The 20,682-nt window shown below is 42.4% G+C and overlaps 1 protein-coding gene across 1 annotated transcript in view; it reads left to right on the top strand.

Annotated features, from left to right (window-relative positions):
- The first annotated feature begins 287 nt into the window (after positions 1–287).
- The window catches only part of ccn4b (cellular communication network factor 4b), a 97,216-nt gene continuing 76,821 nt past the window's right edge, over positions 288–20,682 (top strand). The window contains exon 1 of the mRNA XM_067978661.1: positions 288–477. Coding sequence (XP_067834762.1) covers positions 430–477 — 48 coding nt within the window. The 5' untranslated portion in view covers positions 288–429. The remainder of the gene's footprint in view (positions 478–20,682) is intronic.

The following is a 20,682-nucleotide window of genomic DNA, read 5'->3' as shown; positions in this document are numbered from 1 at the left end:
AGGAAAGTCTACAGCAACTACTGGGTTCGTAAACTGAGCTGAACAGGAAAACATAAATGGATAGTTTGGCACCGAGTCCATTCAATGGATCGAGAGCAGTAACAGCCTGTTTCCTATTGTCCGCGGTGTTTGGTGGGTGCGCTGTCCCTTTAAGAACTCCTAGCTCAGCGATGCACTGACTGCGACAAGAGGTAGGTAGAATGGGATAGACACCCAAGGGAAAAAAAAGGCGAAAAATATACTTGTCAGTTATCCTGACGTCACATGAGAATTAATAAAGGCTAAATTTACAGAGGGAGAATATAGAGGACAGCATTGCACTAACTGAGATTATGTGTTCAGTAATGCAAACTGGTGGAATCCTGAGTTTGTGAATCTGCAAAAAGCCTGAACTTCAAGGTTCAATGAATTTTCAACCGTTTTACAGGAATGAAGCGGCTTCTGCTTTGGATTCTAGTGGCAAGCAACATACTTCAGGTGAATGAATGTTGGTTCTATTTTTTTGTGTGTGTGAAAAGTTTTTCTTTCTAAAAAAAATATGAAATGAGTTTCTCCACAGAAAAGAGTTGCGTTTAAGTGATGGATGAGAACAGATAACCGCGAGGTTAGGTTAAAATGGAAAGGGGGGATAAAAGAGGAATGAGTCGAGAACAAGGGGGGGAAAGTGAAAGAGCAAAATAGTGCCAAATCACTGTTATGAATGAGAATAAAGCAGGGGAAGGGTTTGTTGTGGAGACAACAGGAAATTGAAGAGGGAGAAAAAAATCAATACAGTTTGGTAATTTTTTTTAAAAACGGAAAGTAGGAAAGAGGGGATTTAATATCACTGATAATCTGACATAAGTGCAAGGCTGGAAAAATGCAGCTGCGTTAGAACAGGCTGTTTGGAGTAATGTTTCAATTCCACTAAACACGTGGCAAAATTATTTGGGAAAATACTTAAATCCAAGAGTTTTAATAGGATTTCAGAGTTAAATACTGTATCATGAAAGTATTTGGATTGCCCTACTATTTTTGAAGTTGGGAGTGGGAGGAGGGACGGAATTAGAGAACAAGTGTCTTGGAAACATCTGTAAAGATTTCTGTGAGGTGGCAGTCACAGCTGTGTACCAACTGACTTGTTAAAACGTAAATCTAGAACGTGCGTTTTTAATGTTTTAATGGGAATGATTTAATGCCTTAATTACCGAGTTTCAAACGAGACTGACTTTAAAAAAAAAACTAATGGAAGCTTCCATGGCAAGAAAAAGTACAGAGAAACCCCATGGAGAATACATGCTGTGGACTGTACATGCTGAGCAGATGAATTCAGTTCTGATAGTGGGGTCTGAACAAATTTTAAAGGGACGTAGTCTTTGGTGGAAAAACATGTTGGGCAAAGCTCTGTTTGGGATGGACAAGAGCTGTGTATCTTTTTATTTTGTTACTGATGTCACAGCCAAGTGATGGGAAGAGGAGCCGATTATTTACTTATGGATGGGCAATGAATGGAGCTTTGCCAGCCTCGCCCGCATCCCAAGAACAAATATATTTTTAAAATTATATTGTGTGTTTGTAAAACGATGAAAATAGGGTCGGTCACAAGGCACTTTTGCACAAACACTGTACCTCTTTAACAAAGCTTTGCAGTGAGTTTACTTTAGCTTGCTGCTACTGACGGTGGTGTTGCTATTGGTAACAGCACAGTAAAATAAACAAGATGGCATACTGCCTTGGGGGGGAGGGAGTAAGAGACCCAGCAAAATAATTGGTTTCTTAGGTCCCTCTTGAGGCAACATTGCACAAAAGGCACCATAAATATGAAATCCTTAAAGATAGGCTGTGAGAATATTATTGTATGAACATGTTTGACCCATTTGTATGAGATTCTTTTGTGCACTATTTTAACACCTTTAGGTTAATGGTTTTGTTAATTTTTCATTTGTTAATTCTTCTTATTTTCACACTCTTCCTTTGGCGAACAGTGTAATGTAGTGGAAGGATTTGCAGGCTGATTAACACCGAGCCACATAAGGAGATATTGGAAAGGGGAGGATGTTTTACTTAATAGATTGGAGGGGGAGCTTTGCAATATGGACCTGAGGAGAGCAAATAGCCATCTGGCAGATCATGCTATGAGGTTTCATTTGCTTTGGGAGCGCAGCATCAAAATGTGCTATTTTTATGCCAACGTTTATTAGGTTTGGATTCTGGAAGACCAGTGTCTGTGAGCAATCTCCTCGTAGTTACATGACAAAATCCGGCTCCCTTATCCCAGTGGCAGAATTGTAGGCCCACATAAAAAAAACCTGGTCTACGCCAGGCTAAGGGCAATGTAAACATAAAATGCCAGTTTTCCAGACCCTAAACCAGATGAGCATCCATATAACAGTGGCTTCAATGTAGTCATTTTAAACAAGCTAGTAAAACAACTTGCATTTATATAGCGCCTTTAATGGAGTAAAACATCCCAAAGCACTTCACAGGAGTGTAAGCAGACAAAAAATTGACACCAAGCCAAAAGAGCCATTAGGACAGGTGACCAAAAGCTTGATCAAAGAGGTAGGTTTTAAGGAGCATTTTAAAGTAGGAGAGAGATTAAACAAAGCACAGTGATGCAATGTCATGGCCACAAATTAAGCTTCAGCTAAATGCAAAATAAAACTCAGCGGAAAAAGTTTGCTGCAGGAGATGCATCTACTGCTGCAATACAAACTTATAGACCCCATCCACTTGGCAGCAAGGCATCTGAGTTTTCAGTGTGGACTGTTTGAAGAATTGATTCCTCCTAAAATCTTCCACTGAAAAAACAATTGCTTCTACACTCTGATCTTTTTCTTTCTCTCAGTTGTGAGGGTTCTAAGTAAAATTAAAGGCAATCCCAATGCAACTCCGCAACACAGAGCTGATGCCAATTTGACCCAAAATTGACAGTCTTATTAAGATAATCCATATGAACAGTTGGTATGGAAAATGGAACAATTCCCACTACTGACAGAGGGCATGCTTCTGAGTTTTGGGCTGAGGTACACTATTGGAACTTGTTCTTCCTTTTGGAATTGTTCTAACCATTCATCCATAAATCTCCAAAGGTTGAGCCACCACTCACTGTTGCAGTGACTTGATGTTTTTCTTGGAAAATGCTGATCATCAAATGAGCAAAGACCCTGCCGGTTCTTAAATCAAGAGATGTACTTTCAGCTGGTTTTATGGGTCTCATTCCATCTGCCTACTTGGCCATAAATTATTTTAAAGATCCCAAGAAACAGAAGGAAGATATTAATTAGCAATTAGGCTAATTTGGTTAATGATGAAGAAGGCTTTGCTTTGGTTGATTTATTGGAAAACCTGTTTCCAATTTCATTGCATATCAAATTTTTAACTTCATTGTTCTGCATCTGTGTGAAATCAAGAGACTCGCTGATAATGGCAAGAAAGGCATTAATTTTATTGAAAACAAGCCCAAATTTACCTTCCCATAGTCTGAGGTCAATAGGGAAGTCAAGTGTATTGACTTTAATGCCTGGTGTTCACTTGTGCCAATATAAACATTGGCATGGTCAATCCACCCACTGCCACATGCCCTCTCATTATCTCATTATTACCTAATTATATATAATTTCATGTATTTTTAAGAAAATGTTTTTTTAAACCATCTACATCTGCATGTACAAAATGTTAGGAAGAAGTTTGTTGCTATTTCAATGAGCTTGTATATCTAGATTGAAGCCTATTTTTTGATGTAGTGGCCATTCTTTGGTGAATTTTTGTGCTCTTCAAACTGAGGATTTGGTCACCAAAGCAAAGCCACCTTCATCATTAACCATAATCATCTAATTATTAGCCGCTTTTTCCACCTGGTGTCAACATGGAATCATAGAATGGTTGCAGCACAGAAGGAGGCCATTCGGCCCATCGAACATGAAGGATTGACTCATAAGGTGTAGCATAGCTTGGATGCAGATTAATAATCTAATGAGGCCCACCTAATCAGTGAATAACATTTTTTTAAAGCTTACATCCCAGTCCACCTTCAGAAAGTAATTAGATTCAGGTTTGAACTTTAAAGAAAAAAATAAGTAGCAGGCATCTAATCTGGAAGCCTTTGAATTGCTATCAGATATTGGCAGGTTAAACTGAGCTGGTTGTTCAAGTCAACTTACAATTGCTGTTTTTTGTCACATTATCAGTCAGCACTGCTGATTCAGCTCATTTTTGATGCAGCGAAATGCTATCGGCCAAGATTTTGAATGTAAAGGCCTTGGACGTCTTGAACAAGAACTAACAATCAACCAATAGTGTGTCAGTGCTACATCATTTATTTCAACATTCCTGACTAGAATAAATTGAGATATACAATTTTTTTCCAAAATTGTGCACTCTGTTATTTGTTGATATTGTTTTTTTTCCGTTCCTGGGATGTGAGTGTCGCTGGCAAGGCCAACATTTATTGCCCATCCCTAATTGCCCTTGAGAAGGTGATGGTGAGCCGCCTACTTGAACCCCTGCAGTCCGTGTGGTGAAGGTTCTCCCACAGTGCTGTTAGGTAGGGAGTTCCAGGATTTTGATTGTTGTACACTTTGCTTACATCATGTTTACAGGAGCGAGCTTTGATTCATTAAGCCTGTTAGCATAGATTTTTTAAATTCATTCTTGGGATGTGGGTGTCACTGGCAAGGCCAGCTTTTATTGCCCATCGCTAGTTGCCCTTGAGAAGGTGGTGGTGGCCCTTCTTCATGAGCCGCTGCAGTTGTGAATACTGTTACAGTAGTCCTGTTACATTACGGTCAGAGCATTTTATTGATGGTGGTAGTGGCATGCTTGGGTCACTATTTTTGTGGTGTTTGGAATGGGTGGTTGTATACTCCCATCATCCCTCTCACATCAGCAGATACCTCCATCTGTCAGGAGGCACTACTGGTTTGTTTTATTGCGAAAAGACTGACACCGCTTTTATACATGAACACTTTTGCGAAATTATGCACCAAAACCAAGAATAGATCTAACATCCAAGTATGGAATGCAGTCAGATAACTGAGCAATTCAGCTCACCAGGGATCACAGATGTGATGGTGTACTGCGTTTGGATTTCAGCACAGTACTGAGGACGAGCTGCATTGACAGAGGAGCTGGCTTCGGTTGAGACATTAAACTAAGGTCCCATCTCCCTGTCCAGGTAGATTTTAAAAATCCCATCGCACCATTTGAAGAAAGGCAAGGAGTTCTCCCTGTATCCTGATCAACATTCTTCCCTCAACAAAAAATAGATTAAATGATCATTCATCGCGTTCTGCTTCTATGACCTCATTGTACAGTGGTCATCTACATATCTACAAGTGGCTGCACTTCATTTTGTATGTGAAACACTTTGGGATAAGATAAGGTGCAAAATAAATGCAAGTTCCTTCCTTCCTTCTTTAACAATTTAATTACCAGTATATAGAACTCTAACAGAGGAGGGAGGGTTTTGAAATCCTGTAAATGAAATTTGTTGTCCATGGTTCCTCATATTTTAACTTAGTCCAAACCAGCTGTTTAAAAATACAACACTAAAAATGGAGGTCACACCATAGACAGTGGCTCAGACTTCCTGCTTATGCAGAGTTGGACCTCCGCCCACCACAAAGATGTGCCCCTTGACCCTGGACGATCTTCCGTCCCTGGGGTTATTAACATACTTTTGGCTCCACTGGCACAGCCACCTGGATGGGAGGCGGAGTTTTAATGTGGTAGCCTCGAGGCCTGCTGCAGTGTAATGTCGCTGACAGCCTCCAAAGTATGTCAAAACCTACAATTTAAAAAAAAATAAAATCTACTCTCTTGACCTATGAAGTTGATTGCTCTGCGATTGATTATACAAACTTTTGGGATTTTTAAAATTCAACCCTTTCGTCCGCTGCCATTGCAACTTTGGGATCCAGGGGAAAAAAAACAGGTGTCCTCCGCGTCCAGTTTTGCAATGATGCAAAATAGGTCAGATGATGTATTTCTATCATTTGCATGGGACGTATCCATGCTAATCTTTTTGCCACTCCTCCACCCCAGTGGGAAATCCAAGGGATATAGAAATTGTCAGGAATGTGGTCGAGTATTTCCATATCCCATATCCTGCTGCTGCCTGCCTGCTCAAATTACACTGACAAATCATTGGATGGAGCATGGGAATCCAGGCCAATATTGTCTGGGTTACTGCTGCTGTACCTCTTTGAAGGAAGCAAAGTTATTGACCTATTAATGTCTTGATTAGGATGGATGGAAGGAAGAAGGTTGGTTGCTTTTTGATTGCAAATAGATCAGTTGAGTTAAATGTGTGCATGGAACATGTTAAACATCTATTGAGAGTTGAAATTCATCACAATTGCCAAACCCAGACAATATATGTTTACATTCCTTATTAAACATTTTGTGGCAATCCATCTACCACACCAGCCAACTTGTCGCTTCTCTGAGTGACATTGCCAATCATTTTGTATCACTAGGAACTGGATTGAGGCTGCCAATATAAAATTTGACATTTTAAAAATCTCCAACAACAATTCACTACCTGTAGGAATTAGACTCCACACTTTTAATTGTTCATTTTCTGGGTCAGAAAGATTGATTTGCAGTCATTAGCAGTTATCACGTTGTTAAAAGGGTACTTACGCTATTAATTACTAGACTTAACTTTCTGTGACGAGTTTAATGGACAATTAATGTGCAAATGCAGCAACTTCATGAAAATCATGGGGAGGTTAAGAGCAAGATGTCATTTTCGTGAGGATATTGGCAAATCATCCAGCAAGTTGTGGCAATTCTCATGTCACGGGCTATCTCTTCCTTGCCACAAGTTGCTGGCTGATTTGCACATTAATAACAACATGCATCATTCACATTCATATTTTTTCAGCAAATTCCGGCCCATTATTTTTGCATCCTCTCATTACCATCTCACTGACAGAGAGAAACAATCTACCATTATTTATTTTATCATAAGTTTTCTTAATCTTGAAAACATCCATCAGGTTACCCCTTCATCTTCACAGCTCTAGTGGAAAAATCCCAAACTTCTCCACTCTTCCTTCATGACCTCATCCCTTGTGAATCTAACATGCACTCTTTCTATTGCTTTTATATCCTTCCTTATCTTATACAAGTTCAAAATTAGCTCCTTTTTATTCTACGTCTCTAGAAAGAAAACCAAGGATTCCATTTGCCCTTTCAAAGCCTTGTCTACTTGCATTCACTTTCTAAAGAACCTGTGTCTCTGAACACAAAGGTCCCTCTGCTTATCTAACTCCATTTAAAATCTTACCATTTACAGTGTATTTCAAAAGGAAATCTCAAAAGAAAGAGCTAAGGTAATGATGGTGTTATTTTAATCTAACCAAAGCTCTGAGCAAGTAAATGAGCCAACTTCCTGGCACCACGGGTAGCTCTGCTGCACAGGCTGGGAGGAAAAAGAGTGAAAGAGCTATAGTGATAGGGGACTCAATTGGAAGGGGAATAGACAGGCGTTTCTGCGGCCGCAACCGAGACTCCAGGATGGTGTGTTGCCTCCCTGGTGCAAGGATCAAGGACGTCTCGGAGCGGCTACAGAACATTTTGGAGGGGGAGGGCGAACAGCCAGCTGTCGTGGTGCACATAGGCACCAACAATATAGGTAAAAAAGGGGATGAGGTCCTAAAAGCAGAATATAGGGAGTTAGGAGGTAAATTAAAAAATAGGACCTCAAAGGTAGTAATCTCAGGATTGCTGCCAGTGCCACGTGCTAGTCAGAGTAGAAATAGGAGGATATTTCAAATGAATACGTGGCTAGAGGAATGGTGCAAGGGGGAGGGATTCAAATTCCTGGGACACTGGAAACGGTTCTGGGGGAGGTGGGACCAGTACAAACCGGACGGTCTGCACCTGGGCAGGGCCGGGACCGCTGTCCTAGGAGGAGTGTTTGCTAGTGCTGTTGGGGAGGGTTTAAACTAAAGTGGCAGGGGGTTGGGAACCTGAGCAGGGAGAGAGAGGAAAGCGTAACAGGAAGGGACAGAAGGTATGGAGTAATAGGTAAAGTGTTAAAAAAGGAAAAAGCAGGAACTAAGCGTCACAAAACAGATTTGAAAGTTCTTTATCTGAATGCACGTAGCATTCGTAACAAAATGGACGAGTTAACGGCACAAATAACTACGTATGGGTATGATCTTGTGGCCATTACAGAAACATGGCTGCAGGGTGACAACGACTGGGAATTAAATATGCCAGGGTATTTAACAATCATGAAGGACAGGCAGGAAGGAAGGGGAGGTGGGGTGGCTATGTTAATAAAGGAAGGAATCACTGTAATACAGATAAATGATATTGGGACAAAGCATCAAGATAATGAAACAGTTTGGGTGGAGATAAGGAATAATAAGGGGAAAAAAACATTAGTGGGCGTAGTATATAGGCCTCCTAATAGTTGCAACTCTGCTGGAAGAAGTATTAATCAGGAAATAGTCGGGGCATGTAATAAGGGAACAGCTATAATTATGGGGGATTTTAATTATCATATTAACTGGACAAATCAAATTGGGCAGAGCAGCCTTGAGGACGAGTTCATTGAGTGCATCAGGGATGGATTTCTTGAGCAGTATATAACTGATCCTACTAGGGGGCAGGCAACCTTGGACCTGGTCCTGTGTAATGAGTCAGGATTAATTAATAATGTCCTAGTTAAGGATCCCCTTGGAACGAGCGACCACAACATGGTTGAATTCCATATCCAATTAGAGGGTGAGAAGGTTGATTCTCAAACAAGCGTACTGAGCTTGAATAAAGGAGACTATGATGGTATGAGAGCGGAATTGATTAAAGTGGACTGGGAAAATAGATTAAAGGGTAAGACGGTACATGAGCAGTGGTGTTCATTTAGGGAGTTATTTTACAACTTTCAAAATAAATATATTCCACTGAGGAAAAAAGGGTGTAAAAGAAATGACAGCCATCCGTGGCTAAGTGAAGAAATCAAGGATAGTATCTGACTAAAAACAAGGACATATAAGGTAGCCAAACTTAGTGGGAGGATAGAAGATTGGGAATTCTTCAAAAGACAACAAAAAGTAACTAAAGGATTGATTAAGAAAGGGAAGTTAGATTATGAAAAGAAATTAGCAAAAAATATAAAAACAGATAGCAAGAGTTTCTATAGTTATATAAAAAGAAAAAGGGTGGCTAAGGCAAACGTAGGTCCCTTAGAGGATGAGACCGGGAAATTAATGGTGGGAAACATGGAGATGGCAAAAATGCTGAACAAATATTTTGTTTCAGTCTTTACAGTAGAGGACACTAAGAATATCCCAACACTGGACAAACAGGGGACTCTACGGGGGGAGGAGCTAAATACGATTAAAATCACTCCGGAGATGGTACTCAGTAAAATAATGGGACTCAAAGCGGATAAATCCCCTGGACCTGATGGCTTACATCCTAGGGTCTTGAGGGAAGTGGCAGTAGGGATTGTGGATGCTTTGGTGATAGTTTTCCAAAATTCCCTGGACTCAGGAGAGGTCCCGGCAGATTGGAAAACTGCTAATGTAACACCGTTATTTAAAAAGGGTAGTAGGCAGAAGGCTGGAAATTATAGGCCAGTTAGCTTAACATCTGTGGTGGGTAAAATTTTGGAGTCTATTATTAAGGAGACAGTAACGGAACATTTAGATAAGCATAATTTAATAGGACAAAGTCAGCATGGCTTTATGAAGGGGAAGTCAGGTCTGACAAATTTGCTTGAGTTCTTTGAGGATATAACGTACAGGGTGGATAAAGGGGAACCAGTGGACATAGTGTATTTAGACTTCCAGAAGGCATTCGACAAGGTGCCACATAAAAGATTATTACTTAAGATAAAAAATCACGGGATTGTGGGTAACATTCTGGCATGGGTGGAGGATTGGTTATCGAACAGGAAGCAGAGAGTTGGGATAAATGGTTCATTTTCGGACTGGCAACCAGTAACCAGTGGTGTTCCACAGGGGTCGGTGCTGGGTCCCCAACTCTTTACAATCTATATTAACGATTTGGAGGAGGGGAACGAGTGCAACATATCAAAATTTGCAGATGATACAAAGATGGGAGGGAAAGTAGAGAGTGAGGAGGACATAAAAAACCTGCAGGGGGATATAGACAGGCTGGGTGAGTGGGCGGAGATTTGGCAGATGCAATATAATATTGGAAAATGTGAGGTTATGCACTTTGGCAGGAAAAATCAGAGAGCAAGTTATTTTCTTAATGGCGAGAGACTGGAAAGTACTGCAGTAAAAAGGGATCTGGGGGTCCGAGTGCAAGAAAATCAAAACGTTAGTATGCAGGTGCAGCAGGTGATCAAGAAAGCCAACGGAATGTTGGCTTTTATTGCTAGGGGGATAGAATATAAAAACAGGGAAGTATTGCTGCAGTTATATAGGGTATTGGTGAGACCGCACCTGGAATACTGCATACAGTTTTGATCTCCATACTTAAGAAAAGACATACTTGCTCTCGAGGCAGTACAAAGAAGGTTCACTCGGTTAATCCCGGGGATGAGGGGGCGGACATATGAGGAGAGGTTGAGTAGATTGGGACTCTACTCATTGGAGTTCAGAAGAATGAGAGGCGATCTTATTGAAACATATAAGATTGTGAAGGGGCTTGATCGGGTGGATGCAGTAAGGATGTTCCCAAAGATGGGTGAAACTAGAACTAGGGGGCATAATCTTAGAATAAGGGGCTGCTCTTTCAAAACTGAGATGAGGAGAAACTTCTTCACTCAGAAGGTGGTAGGTCTGTGGAATTTGCTGCCCCAGGAAGCTGTGGAAGCTACATCATTAGATAAATTTAAAACAGAAATAGACAGTTTTCTAGAAGTAAAGGGAATTAGGGGTTATGGGGAGCGGGCAGGAAATTGGACATGAAGCTGAGTTCGGATCGGTCAATGCCCTGTGGGTGGCGGAGAGGGCCCAGGGGCTGTGTGGCCGGGTCCTGCTCCTACTTCTTGTGTTCTTTAGATTTGTGGTTGGGATCAGATCAGCCATGATCTTATTGAATGGCGGAGCAGGCTCGAGGGGCCGATTGGCCTACTCCTGCTCCAATTTCTTATGTTCTTATGTTTATAACTTGGTTTAAACCAGCTCATCATCACTAGGTTTTCCTTTGTGTTTAATGTATAATGAAAGAGTTGGACTATCTGTCTTTCTCTTTCTAGTGCATTTATTTTGGACCTCATCCCAAATTAGAATCCTGCAGAATGGTTTATATCACAATAGCCTACATTACAAGGGATGGGAGGCTACACTGTCCCAGGGTTTAGTGAGCCATACCAGAGCTCACAAGAGGAGACATACCTTCCTAGGGCTTAGAGAGATGTACCAAAGCCCATGAGAGGAGACACCCCCCTCCCTCCAGTGGCCCAGGCTACCATTTGATCCAGAAGTCACCATTGTCCGGACAGAAAGCCAATCAAATGCAGCTCACGGACTGGAGGCACCATGGACTAACACATTCTGGCTGATTTTAAAGAGAAAGTGGCAAAGAAAATGATATGAGAAGAAAAACAGAACTCCGAGAGAGAAAGAGAGACATCAGTATAGACAGTTAGAAAAAAGAACAACATTGCTAAGTTGCACTGAGATATACAAAGGGAGAGAACATTGGAAAACTGAAATAAAAATAATGAAAGTGCACAGCAGGCCCGTCAACATTAGAAGAGAATGATAGGTTCATGTTTCAAGTGTGACTCTTCATTGAAACCGCAATCCAACTTATAGGAGAGAGAAAATACTGTAAGTGGGGCCCACAGAGAGGAGTCGCTATGGGCGGGCAACACGCCAGCTTTGCATATGAGCTCAGCTTGTTTTTCTTTAAAGATACAGTATTTTAATGGGGGCTATATTTTGCCAACAGTAGAGATATGAATGTAATGCATGAACATTGCTAATTATCAGACCCTGCCCTGATCAGAGTCTCGTAGTGAGACAATGAGGAAATGACCTTGGCTGAGTGATCACCCCATGCTTGTTTTCCCAGGAATGATGAAACCACATGCTCTGTAACATTAGACACAAAAATCTGTTCATGTAGTAAACGGTCAGTCTCGCTTCAATCCTTGAGAGATGAGTCACTCATAGAATCATAGAATGATACAGCACTGAAGGAGGACAGTCAGCATATTGTGCCTAATCTTTGAAAGAGCTATCCAATTAGTCATATTCCCTTGCTCTTTCTCCATAGCCCTGCAAATTTTTGCACTTCAAGTATTTATCCAATTCCCTTTTGAAAGTTACTATTGAATCTGCTTCCACCACCCTTTCAGGCACTGCATTCCAGATCATAACAATTTGCTGCATTTTTTAAAAACAATTTCCTCATGGAAAAATAGGTACCAGGGATGAGGGACTTCAGTTATGTGAAGAGACTGGAGAAGCTGGGGTTGTTTTCCTTAGAACAGAAAAGGTTAAGGGGAGATTTGATAGAGGTGTTCAAAATTATGAACAGTTTTGATAGAGTAAATAAGGAGAAACTGTTTCCAGTGGCAGAAGGGTTGGTAACCAGAGGACACAGATTTACCGTGAGCGGCAAAAGAATCAGAGGCGACATGAGGAAATATTTTTTTACACAGCAAGTTGTAATGATCTGGAATGCACTGCCTGAAAGCAGGTTCAATAGTAACTTTCAGAAGGGAATTGAATAAATACTTGAAGGGAAAAAAAATTACAGGGCTATGGGGAAAGAGCAGGGGAATGGGAGTAATTGGCCAAAGATAGACCAGGAATAAAAGTTCTCAATTGGGAAAAGGCCAATTTTACTAAGCTGGGATGTGATTTGGCAAAAGTGGACTAGAAACAGCTACTCAGAGGTAAAACAGTGTCACAGCAGTGGGAGGCATTCAAGGGAGAGATCGTGAGGGTTCAGAGCAAATATGTACCCACAAAGAAAAAGGGTGAGACTCCCAAATCTAGAGCCCCCTGGATGTCAAGGAGCATACAGGGCATGATAAGGCAAAACAGGGAAGCTTATGTTCGGTACCAAGAGCTCAATACTGCAGAAAGTCCAGAGGAATATATTAAGTGCAGGGGTGAAATTAAAAAGGAATTTAGGAAAGCAAAGAGGAGGAATGAAAAAATATTGGCAAGTAAAATCAAAGAAAACCCAAAGATGTTTTACAAATAAATAAATTGCAAGTAAATAACTAAGGAAAGGGTAGGGCAAGTTAGAGACCAAAAAGGTAACCTGTGCATGGAGGCAGAAGACGTGGCTATAGTTCTTAATGAATACTTTGCATCTGTCTTTACAAAAGAGGGTGATGATGCAGACTTTGTAGTTAAGGAGGAGAAGTGTGAAATATTGGATGGGATAAACATAGTGAGAGAGGAAATATTAAAGGGATTAGCATCTTTGAAAGTAGATAAATCACCAGGCCCGTGCTGTAAAGAGAAGCCAGGGAAGAAATAGCGAAGGCTCTGACCATCATTTTCCAAGCATCCCTGGCTACAGGCATGGTAGCGGAGGATTGGAGAACTGCTAATGTTGTACCATTGTTTAAAAAGGTATAGACCGAGTAATTATGCGACAGTCAGTCTAAACTCAATGGTGGGCAAATTATTGGAAAAAATTCTGAGGGACAGTATTAATCATCATTTAGAAAGGCACGGATTAATCAAGGACAGTCAGCATGGATTTGTTAAGGGAAGGTCATGTCTGACTAACATGGTTGAATTTTTTAGGAGGTAACAAGGAGGGTCGGTGAGGGTAGCATACTTGATGTCGTCTTCATGGATTTTCGCAAGGCTTTTGACAAGGTCCCAAACGGCAGACTGGTCAAAAAAGTAAAAGTCCATGGGATCCGAGGAAAGGTGGCCAGTTGAATCCAAAATTGTCTCAGTGGCAGGAAGTAAAGGATAATGGTTGATGGGTGCTTTTATGACTGGAAGGCTGTTTCCAGTGGGGTTCCGCAGGGCTCGATACTAGGCCTCTTGTTTTTTGTGGTATATATCAATGATTTAGACTTAAATGTAGGGGGCATGATTAAGAAGTTTGCAGATGATACAAAAATTGGCTGTTTGGTTGATAGGAGGAAAGCTGTAGACTGCAGGAAGATATCAATGGACTGGTCAGATGGGCAGAAAAGTGGCAAATGGAATTCAATCTGGCGAAGTGAGGTAATGCATTTGGGGAGGGCAAACAAGACATAGGAATGCACAATAAATGGGAGGATACCGAGAAATGTAGAGAAACAGAGACACCTTGGAGTGCATGTCCACAGATCCCTGGAGGTAGCAGGACAGGTAAATAAGGTGGTTAAGAAGGCATACGGGATACTTTCCTTTATTAGCTGAGGCATAGAATATAAGAGCAGGGAGGTTATGCTGGAACTGTATAAAACACTAGTTAGGCCACAGCTTGAGTACTGTGTACAGTTCTGGTCACCACATTACAGGAAATATGTGATTGCACTAGAAAGGGTACAGAGGAGATTTACGAGGATATTGCCAGGACTGGAGAATTTTAGCTATGAGGAAAGATTGGATAGGCTGGGGTTGTTTTCTTTGGAACAGAGGAGGCTGAGGGGAGATTTAATTGATGTGTATAAAATTATGAGGGGGCCTAGATAGAGTGGATAGGAAGGACCTATTTCCCTTAGCAGAGAGGTCAATAACCAGGGAGCATAGGTTTAAAATAATTGGCAGAAGGATTAGAGGGGTGTTGAGGAGAATATTTTTCACCCAGACGGTGGTGGAGTCTGGAACTTACTGCCTGAAAGGCTGGTAGAGGCAGAAACCCTCATCACATTTAGAGGGTACTTGGATGTGCACTTGAGGTGCAGTAACTACAAGGCTACGGATCAAGAACTGGAAATTGGGATTAGGCTGGATAGCTCTTTTTCAGCCAGCACTGACACGATGGGCTGAATGGCCTCCTTCTGTGCCGTAAGTTTCTATGGTTCTATGAATTAGATAGCTCTTTCAAAGAGTCGGCACAGGCACAATGAGCCGAATGGCCTCCTCCTTTGCTGTACCTACTATGATACTATAATACTATGTCGCCGCTGGTTCTTTTGCCAAATACCTTAAATCTGTGTCCTCTGGTTACCGACCCTTCTGGGAATAGTTTCTCCTTATTTACTCTATCAAAACCGTTCATGATTTTGAACAACTCTATCAAATCTCCCCTTAACCTTCTCTGCACTAAGGAGAACAATCCCAGACAGGTTTCAGACAAGAATGGGACGGTGTTACATCTTGTCATTAGTCTATTAGCACCAATCTCTATTAGGAAAAATGGCAGTGAAGCCAATATGTTTTATAATGAAGGCTTTCATGGAAAATCAAACTGAATTAGGGAATGCTCCCCACAACACTGGTACAATCTCAGGATTCCATGTAATTTGACTTACTTGGTCACAATAAACCAATGACCCCATTTATAAAACCAATACAGTTTAACTCAAGAATCATAAGCCTAGATTTTCCAATTTGTGTTATTTTAGCGCGGTTTTAACCAACAGATTGTCAAATGTGTTGGAATAACCAATTCGAAGATCTAGGCCATTTAATAGTAAAGCACAGAGACTGGCCATTGTGTGCTGGTAGTTTTCTCTACGTGACCCTCCCTGGTGTAATACTACCCTCCTGCTCACTCCCCATACTCTTTAATATTTCTCTTTTTCAAGCTATAATCTAATATCATTTTGAATGTGGAGTTCTCTGTCACAAAAGTTTGTGTGATACTCTTAATTTATCACTTCAAATTGCTCCCTCTACCTGTAACCTCCAGCGTTTCACATTCGTATTATATAATGCAAAATACTGTCTCCGAACTCAGTCAACATTTGGGAAGAACAAAATCTATAAGGGTCGATTTTCTACAGAGGTCGCATTAAAATATACAGGTATGGAGATTACCTTGGGGTTTCAGGTTGATCTGTGGGCCTCAGGCCAACAAAAACATTGATTTACCAGATAATTTGAATGAAGTGACTTTGAATTAAGAGGAGTGGATTGTAATTGTTCAGTTGGTTGTTTTTCACAGTTCATTTAGATGCGGTGACAAAATTTCACTCCTCTACCATTACGCATACTGAAATCTTGGTGATAACACTGCATTCTGCAATGCGCTCTCTAGCCGTTTGGTGGTGTCTTGAACTGGGGTGTCTGAACTTTTTGTATAGCTGCATAGGTGCTTACCATGGATCCTTGGGGGCCACATACAAAGGTTAAATCCGTGCTCCTCTTAATTTGCATTATGAGTAATTATGTACCCCTTGATTTGCATAAGGGGTAATTACACGAGTCCACCCTGCCAACAGAGGGCCATGTCCCCTGGCAGCACATGTCGGAAAGTTGGGCAAACGCTAAACAATATGGGCCCCACTATCCCTGCCGACTCATAAAATGGGCCCTAGTATCTCACATTGATGATACCAGCAGACCGTGGTGCTCTGGTTTATGATTTATTCACCAATGAGGCAACAGCACTAAGAACAGCCCTTCCCACAAAATTCAAACAGGACAAAGCAGCGAGTAAGAAATGGGAGAGCAAATAGTACTCGACTTTCAGAAAATAACATTTTGGGATACAGTGTATGATTAATTTGAGACATGACATGTGGTAAGTGTAGCCTGCTAGGGAGGAATAGGTGTCTTTGGACCCATGGTTCCCAAAGCTCTCCTTCACTGGGGTTATCCTCACATCACACCTGGGTTTGCTGTAGACTAATTGATAGAGATTGATTGCTACGATTAATCAACAACTCCATTATCATTGTATCATGCCACTACCAGAATGGTAGATGGTGAACTAGATAGGCCGTGGTCCTTTTTACATCGAACAATTCCTATGTTCATATGAGTTGCCTGAGCTTTGAGGCCTGCATTACAAGGGATGGAAGGCTGCATTTTTTTTATTTGTTCATGGGATGTGGGCATCGCTGGCAAGGCCAGCATTTATTGCCCATCCCTAATTGTCCTTGAGAAGGTGGTGGTGAGCTGCCTTCTTGAACCACTGCAGTCTGTGTGGTGAAGGTTCTCCCACAGTGCTATTAGGTAGGGAGTTCCAGGATTTTGACCCAGCGACAATGAAGGAACGGCGATATATTCCTAAGTCAGGTATGTGACTTGGAGGGGAACGTGGTGTTGTTCCCATGTGTTTGCTGCCCTTATCCTTCTAGATGATAGAGGTCGCGGGTTTGGGAGTTGCTGTCGAAGAAGCCTTGGCGAGTTGTTGCAGTACATCCTGTGGATGGTACACACTGCAGGCATGGTGCGCCGGTGGTGAAGGAAATGAAAGTTTAGGATGGTGGATGGGGTACCAATCAAGCGGGCTGCTTTATCTTGGATGGTGTCGAGCTTCTTGAGTGTTGTTGGAGCTGCACTCATCCAGGCAAGTGGAGAGTATTCCATCACTCTCCTGACTTGTGCCTTGTAGGTGGTGGAAAGGCTTTGGGGAGTCAGGAGGTGAGTCACTCACTGCAGAATACCCAGCCTCTGCTCTACTCTTGTAGCCACAGTATTTATATGGCTGGTCCAGTTAAGTTTCTGGTCAATGGTGACCCCCAGGATGTTGATGGTGGGGGATTCGGCGATGGTAATGCCATTGAATGTCAAGGGGAGGTGGTCAGACTCTCTCTTGTTGGAGATGGTCATTGCCCGGCACTTGTCTAGCGCGAATGTTACTTGCCACTTATCAGCCCAAGCCTGGTGTTGTCCAGGTCTTGCTGCATGCAGGCTCGGACTGCTTCATTATCTGAGGGGTTGTGAATGGAACTGAACACTGCAATCATCAGCGAACATCCCCATTGTTGACCTTATAATGGAGGAAAGGTCATTGATGAAGCAGCTGAAGATGGTTGGGCCCAGGACACTGCCCTGAGGAACTCCTGCAGCAATGTCATGGGGCAGAGATGATTGGCTTCCAACAACCACTACCATCATCCTTTGTGCTAGGTATGACTCCAGCCACTGGAGAGCTTTCCCCCTGATTCCCATTGACTTCAATTTTACTAGGGCTCCTTGGTGCCACACTCGGACAAATGCTACCTTGATGTCAAGGGCAGTCACTCTCACCTCACCTCTGGAATTCAGCTCTTTTGTCCATGTTTGGACCAAGGCTGTAATGAAGTCTGGAGCCAAGTGGTCCTGGCGGAACCCAAACTGAGCATCGCTGAGCACTGCAAGGGACGGGAGGCTGCACTGCAAGGGACAGGAGCCTGCATGCAGTTTGCATGCCCCTCTTCTAAATCATGTAATCAACCTGATTGTAATGTGCTTGAAAGAAGAAAGCGATACTTGAATTTATATAATGCCTTATCACGTTGTTGAAAGGTCTCAAAGTGCATTTATTATTGTTATCTGGGCCTAAAACATTCACAGCTTTTTTTGTCATTGGAAATGGAACAACACTGTTGCCTCATTTCTTCTTCCCAGATCATGTTTGGCATGCCCCAGATCTAGACCACACAAAACAAAACACCACGGGGCATTACTTCATTTGTAGTGTTTTTGGAATTACTTTCTGGAAAATCACAAATTTGTTCTGTTTAAAGTGTTTGGTGCAGAAAGTTCACATCAATCCTCAGACAGTTGATAGTTCATCTCAGAGATGGGAATATTTATCTCATTGGCTTACATTAGTGAAAAAGTAGCTTTGAGGATAAAGTGGTATTACTCACTTTATGCCCACATTAAATTGGAGAACAGATGAAAATATAGTTCCATATCCAATTAAAATGCTTGGGTCTTGGATTGCTTTCAGCACTTGGTCAACATCGCCCTCTGGTGGCAGAGTCTGGAAGTTAGGCCTGGAATTAGAGAGTGGGAAATGAATGGATGCGTATTTGTTTCTTCTTCTTGAAATTGTCTTTTAATTATATTTTCCCATTTTTCCTCCCTTTCTTTTTTTACAATGCAATTCCGTAAGCTCGAACAGCCCAAGTGGCCATTCCATATCTGTCAGTGAATGCCGGCAAACTAATCAACTGTCGGGGACATCACAGCTGAGCCTGATTCTCTTTGTGGCACATTTCTGGCGCAGTGCCACTTGTACCTGCCGCAAAGATGCTCCCAGAGGTTCTTCCAGACTCGAGGTCATTAACATATTTTCAGCGGGGTCCTTGGACTCCGCAGAGAAGTCCGGCCGGAATGGGGGCAGAGTTTTGCTGCGGCAGGCCTCAGAGGCCAGATCCAGAAAGAAAAAAAATGTTGGTGAAAGATTGTACAGGCTTTCGGACCATTGAACAGCACCATCCATAGGAATACTGGACACCAAGGATGTCCTTCACACAGAACGGTGAGGATTACCAGGACTATTGCTGTCTGCTACATGTTGCCTAACTTTGCCAACAACCAGGCAGAATAAGAAGGCCCCAGGAGCAGCAAGGAGACCTTCAAGGGGAGCTGGACGAACATGAAGAGGTAGCAGAAGAGAATGTTTTACCGACAGCAAGAGAAATTTGTGCAGCTCTTGTACAGGAGATCTGTGCGTAACCTGATAATATGCTGACTGTATAGTCATCTTTCCCATACCCTCTGTATATCTTCAGCAACAGTCCCCTCCTTTTTCAGCTCAACTCATAACTCTGCTACTCATACCGCCTAATGAAACCTGATCCCCCAACCTTGACACGAACACTCTCTAACGAACAATAACTGTACTGTAGCATATTTTAAGTCTCCAAATATTTTGTAGGTATGTACTGTTTGCCACCATGGTGCTTCCCCTTGGTGACAGTGTGTGAAGTAAAAAGAAAGACTTGAATTTATATATCACATCCTCAGGACAACTCAAAGCACTTTTTTTTGTTCATTCATGGGATGTGGGCGACGCTGCCGAGGCCAGCATTTATTGCCCATCCCTAATTGCCCTTGAAAAGGTGGTGGTGAGCCGCCTTCTTGAACCGCTGCAGTCCATGTGGTGCAGGTTCTCCCACAGTGCTGTTAGGAAGTGAGTTCCAGGATTTTGACCCAGCGACGATGAAGGAATGTCGGAATGGTGTGTGACTTGGAGGGGAACGTGCAGGTGGTGTTGTTCCCATGTGCCTGCTGCCCTTGTCCTTCTAGCTGGTAGAGGTCGTAGGTTTGGGAGGTGCTGTCGAAGAAGCCTTGGCGAGTTGCTGCAGTGCATCCTGTGGATGGTACACACTGCAGCCACAGTGCGCCGGTATTGAAGGGAGTGAATGTTTAGGGTGGTGGATGGGGTGCCAATCAAGCGGGCTGCTTTGTCCTGGATGGTGTCGAGCTTCTTGAGTGTTGTTGGAGCTGCACTCATCCAGACAAGTGGAGAGTATTCCATCACACTCCTGACTTGTGCCTTGTAGATGGTGGAAAAACTTTGGGGAATCAGGAGGTGAGTCACTCGCTGCAGAATACCCAGCCTCTGGCCTGCTCCTGTAGCCACAGTATTTATGTGGCTGGTCCAGTTAAGTTTCTAGTCAATGGTGACCCCAGGGTGTTGATGGTGGGGGATTCGGCGATGGTAATGCCGTTGAATGTCAAGGGGAGCTGGTTAGACTCTCTCTTGTTGGTGATGGTCATTACCTGGCACTTGTCTGGCACCAATGTTACTTGCCACTTACCAGCCCAAGCTGGATGTTGTCCAGGTCTTGCTGCATGTGGGCACGAACAGCTTCATTATCTGAGGGGTTGCGAATGGAACTGAACACTGTGCAATCATCAGCGAACATCCCCATTTTTGACCTTATGATGGAGGGAAGGTCATTGATGAAGC

Source organism: Heptranchias perlo, chromosome 3 (genome assembly GCF_035084215.1).
Source record: "Heptranchias perlo isolate sHepPer1 chromosome 3, sHepPer1.hap1, whole genome shotgun sequence".
In the NCBI taxonomy this organism is placed as follows: domain Eukaryota; kingdom Metazoa; phylum Chordata; class Chondrichthyes; order Hexanchiformes; family Hexanchidae; genus Heptranchias; species Heptranchias perlo.
Note: the sequence above shows the minus strand (reverse complement) of the source record. Positions and strands in the feature narration are given on the sequence as shown.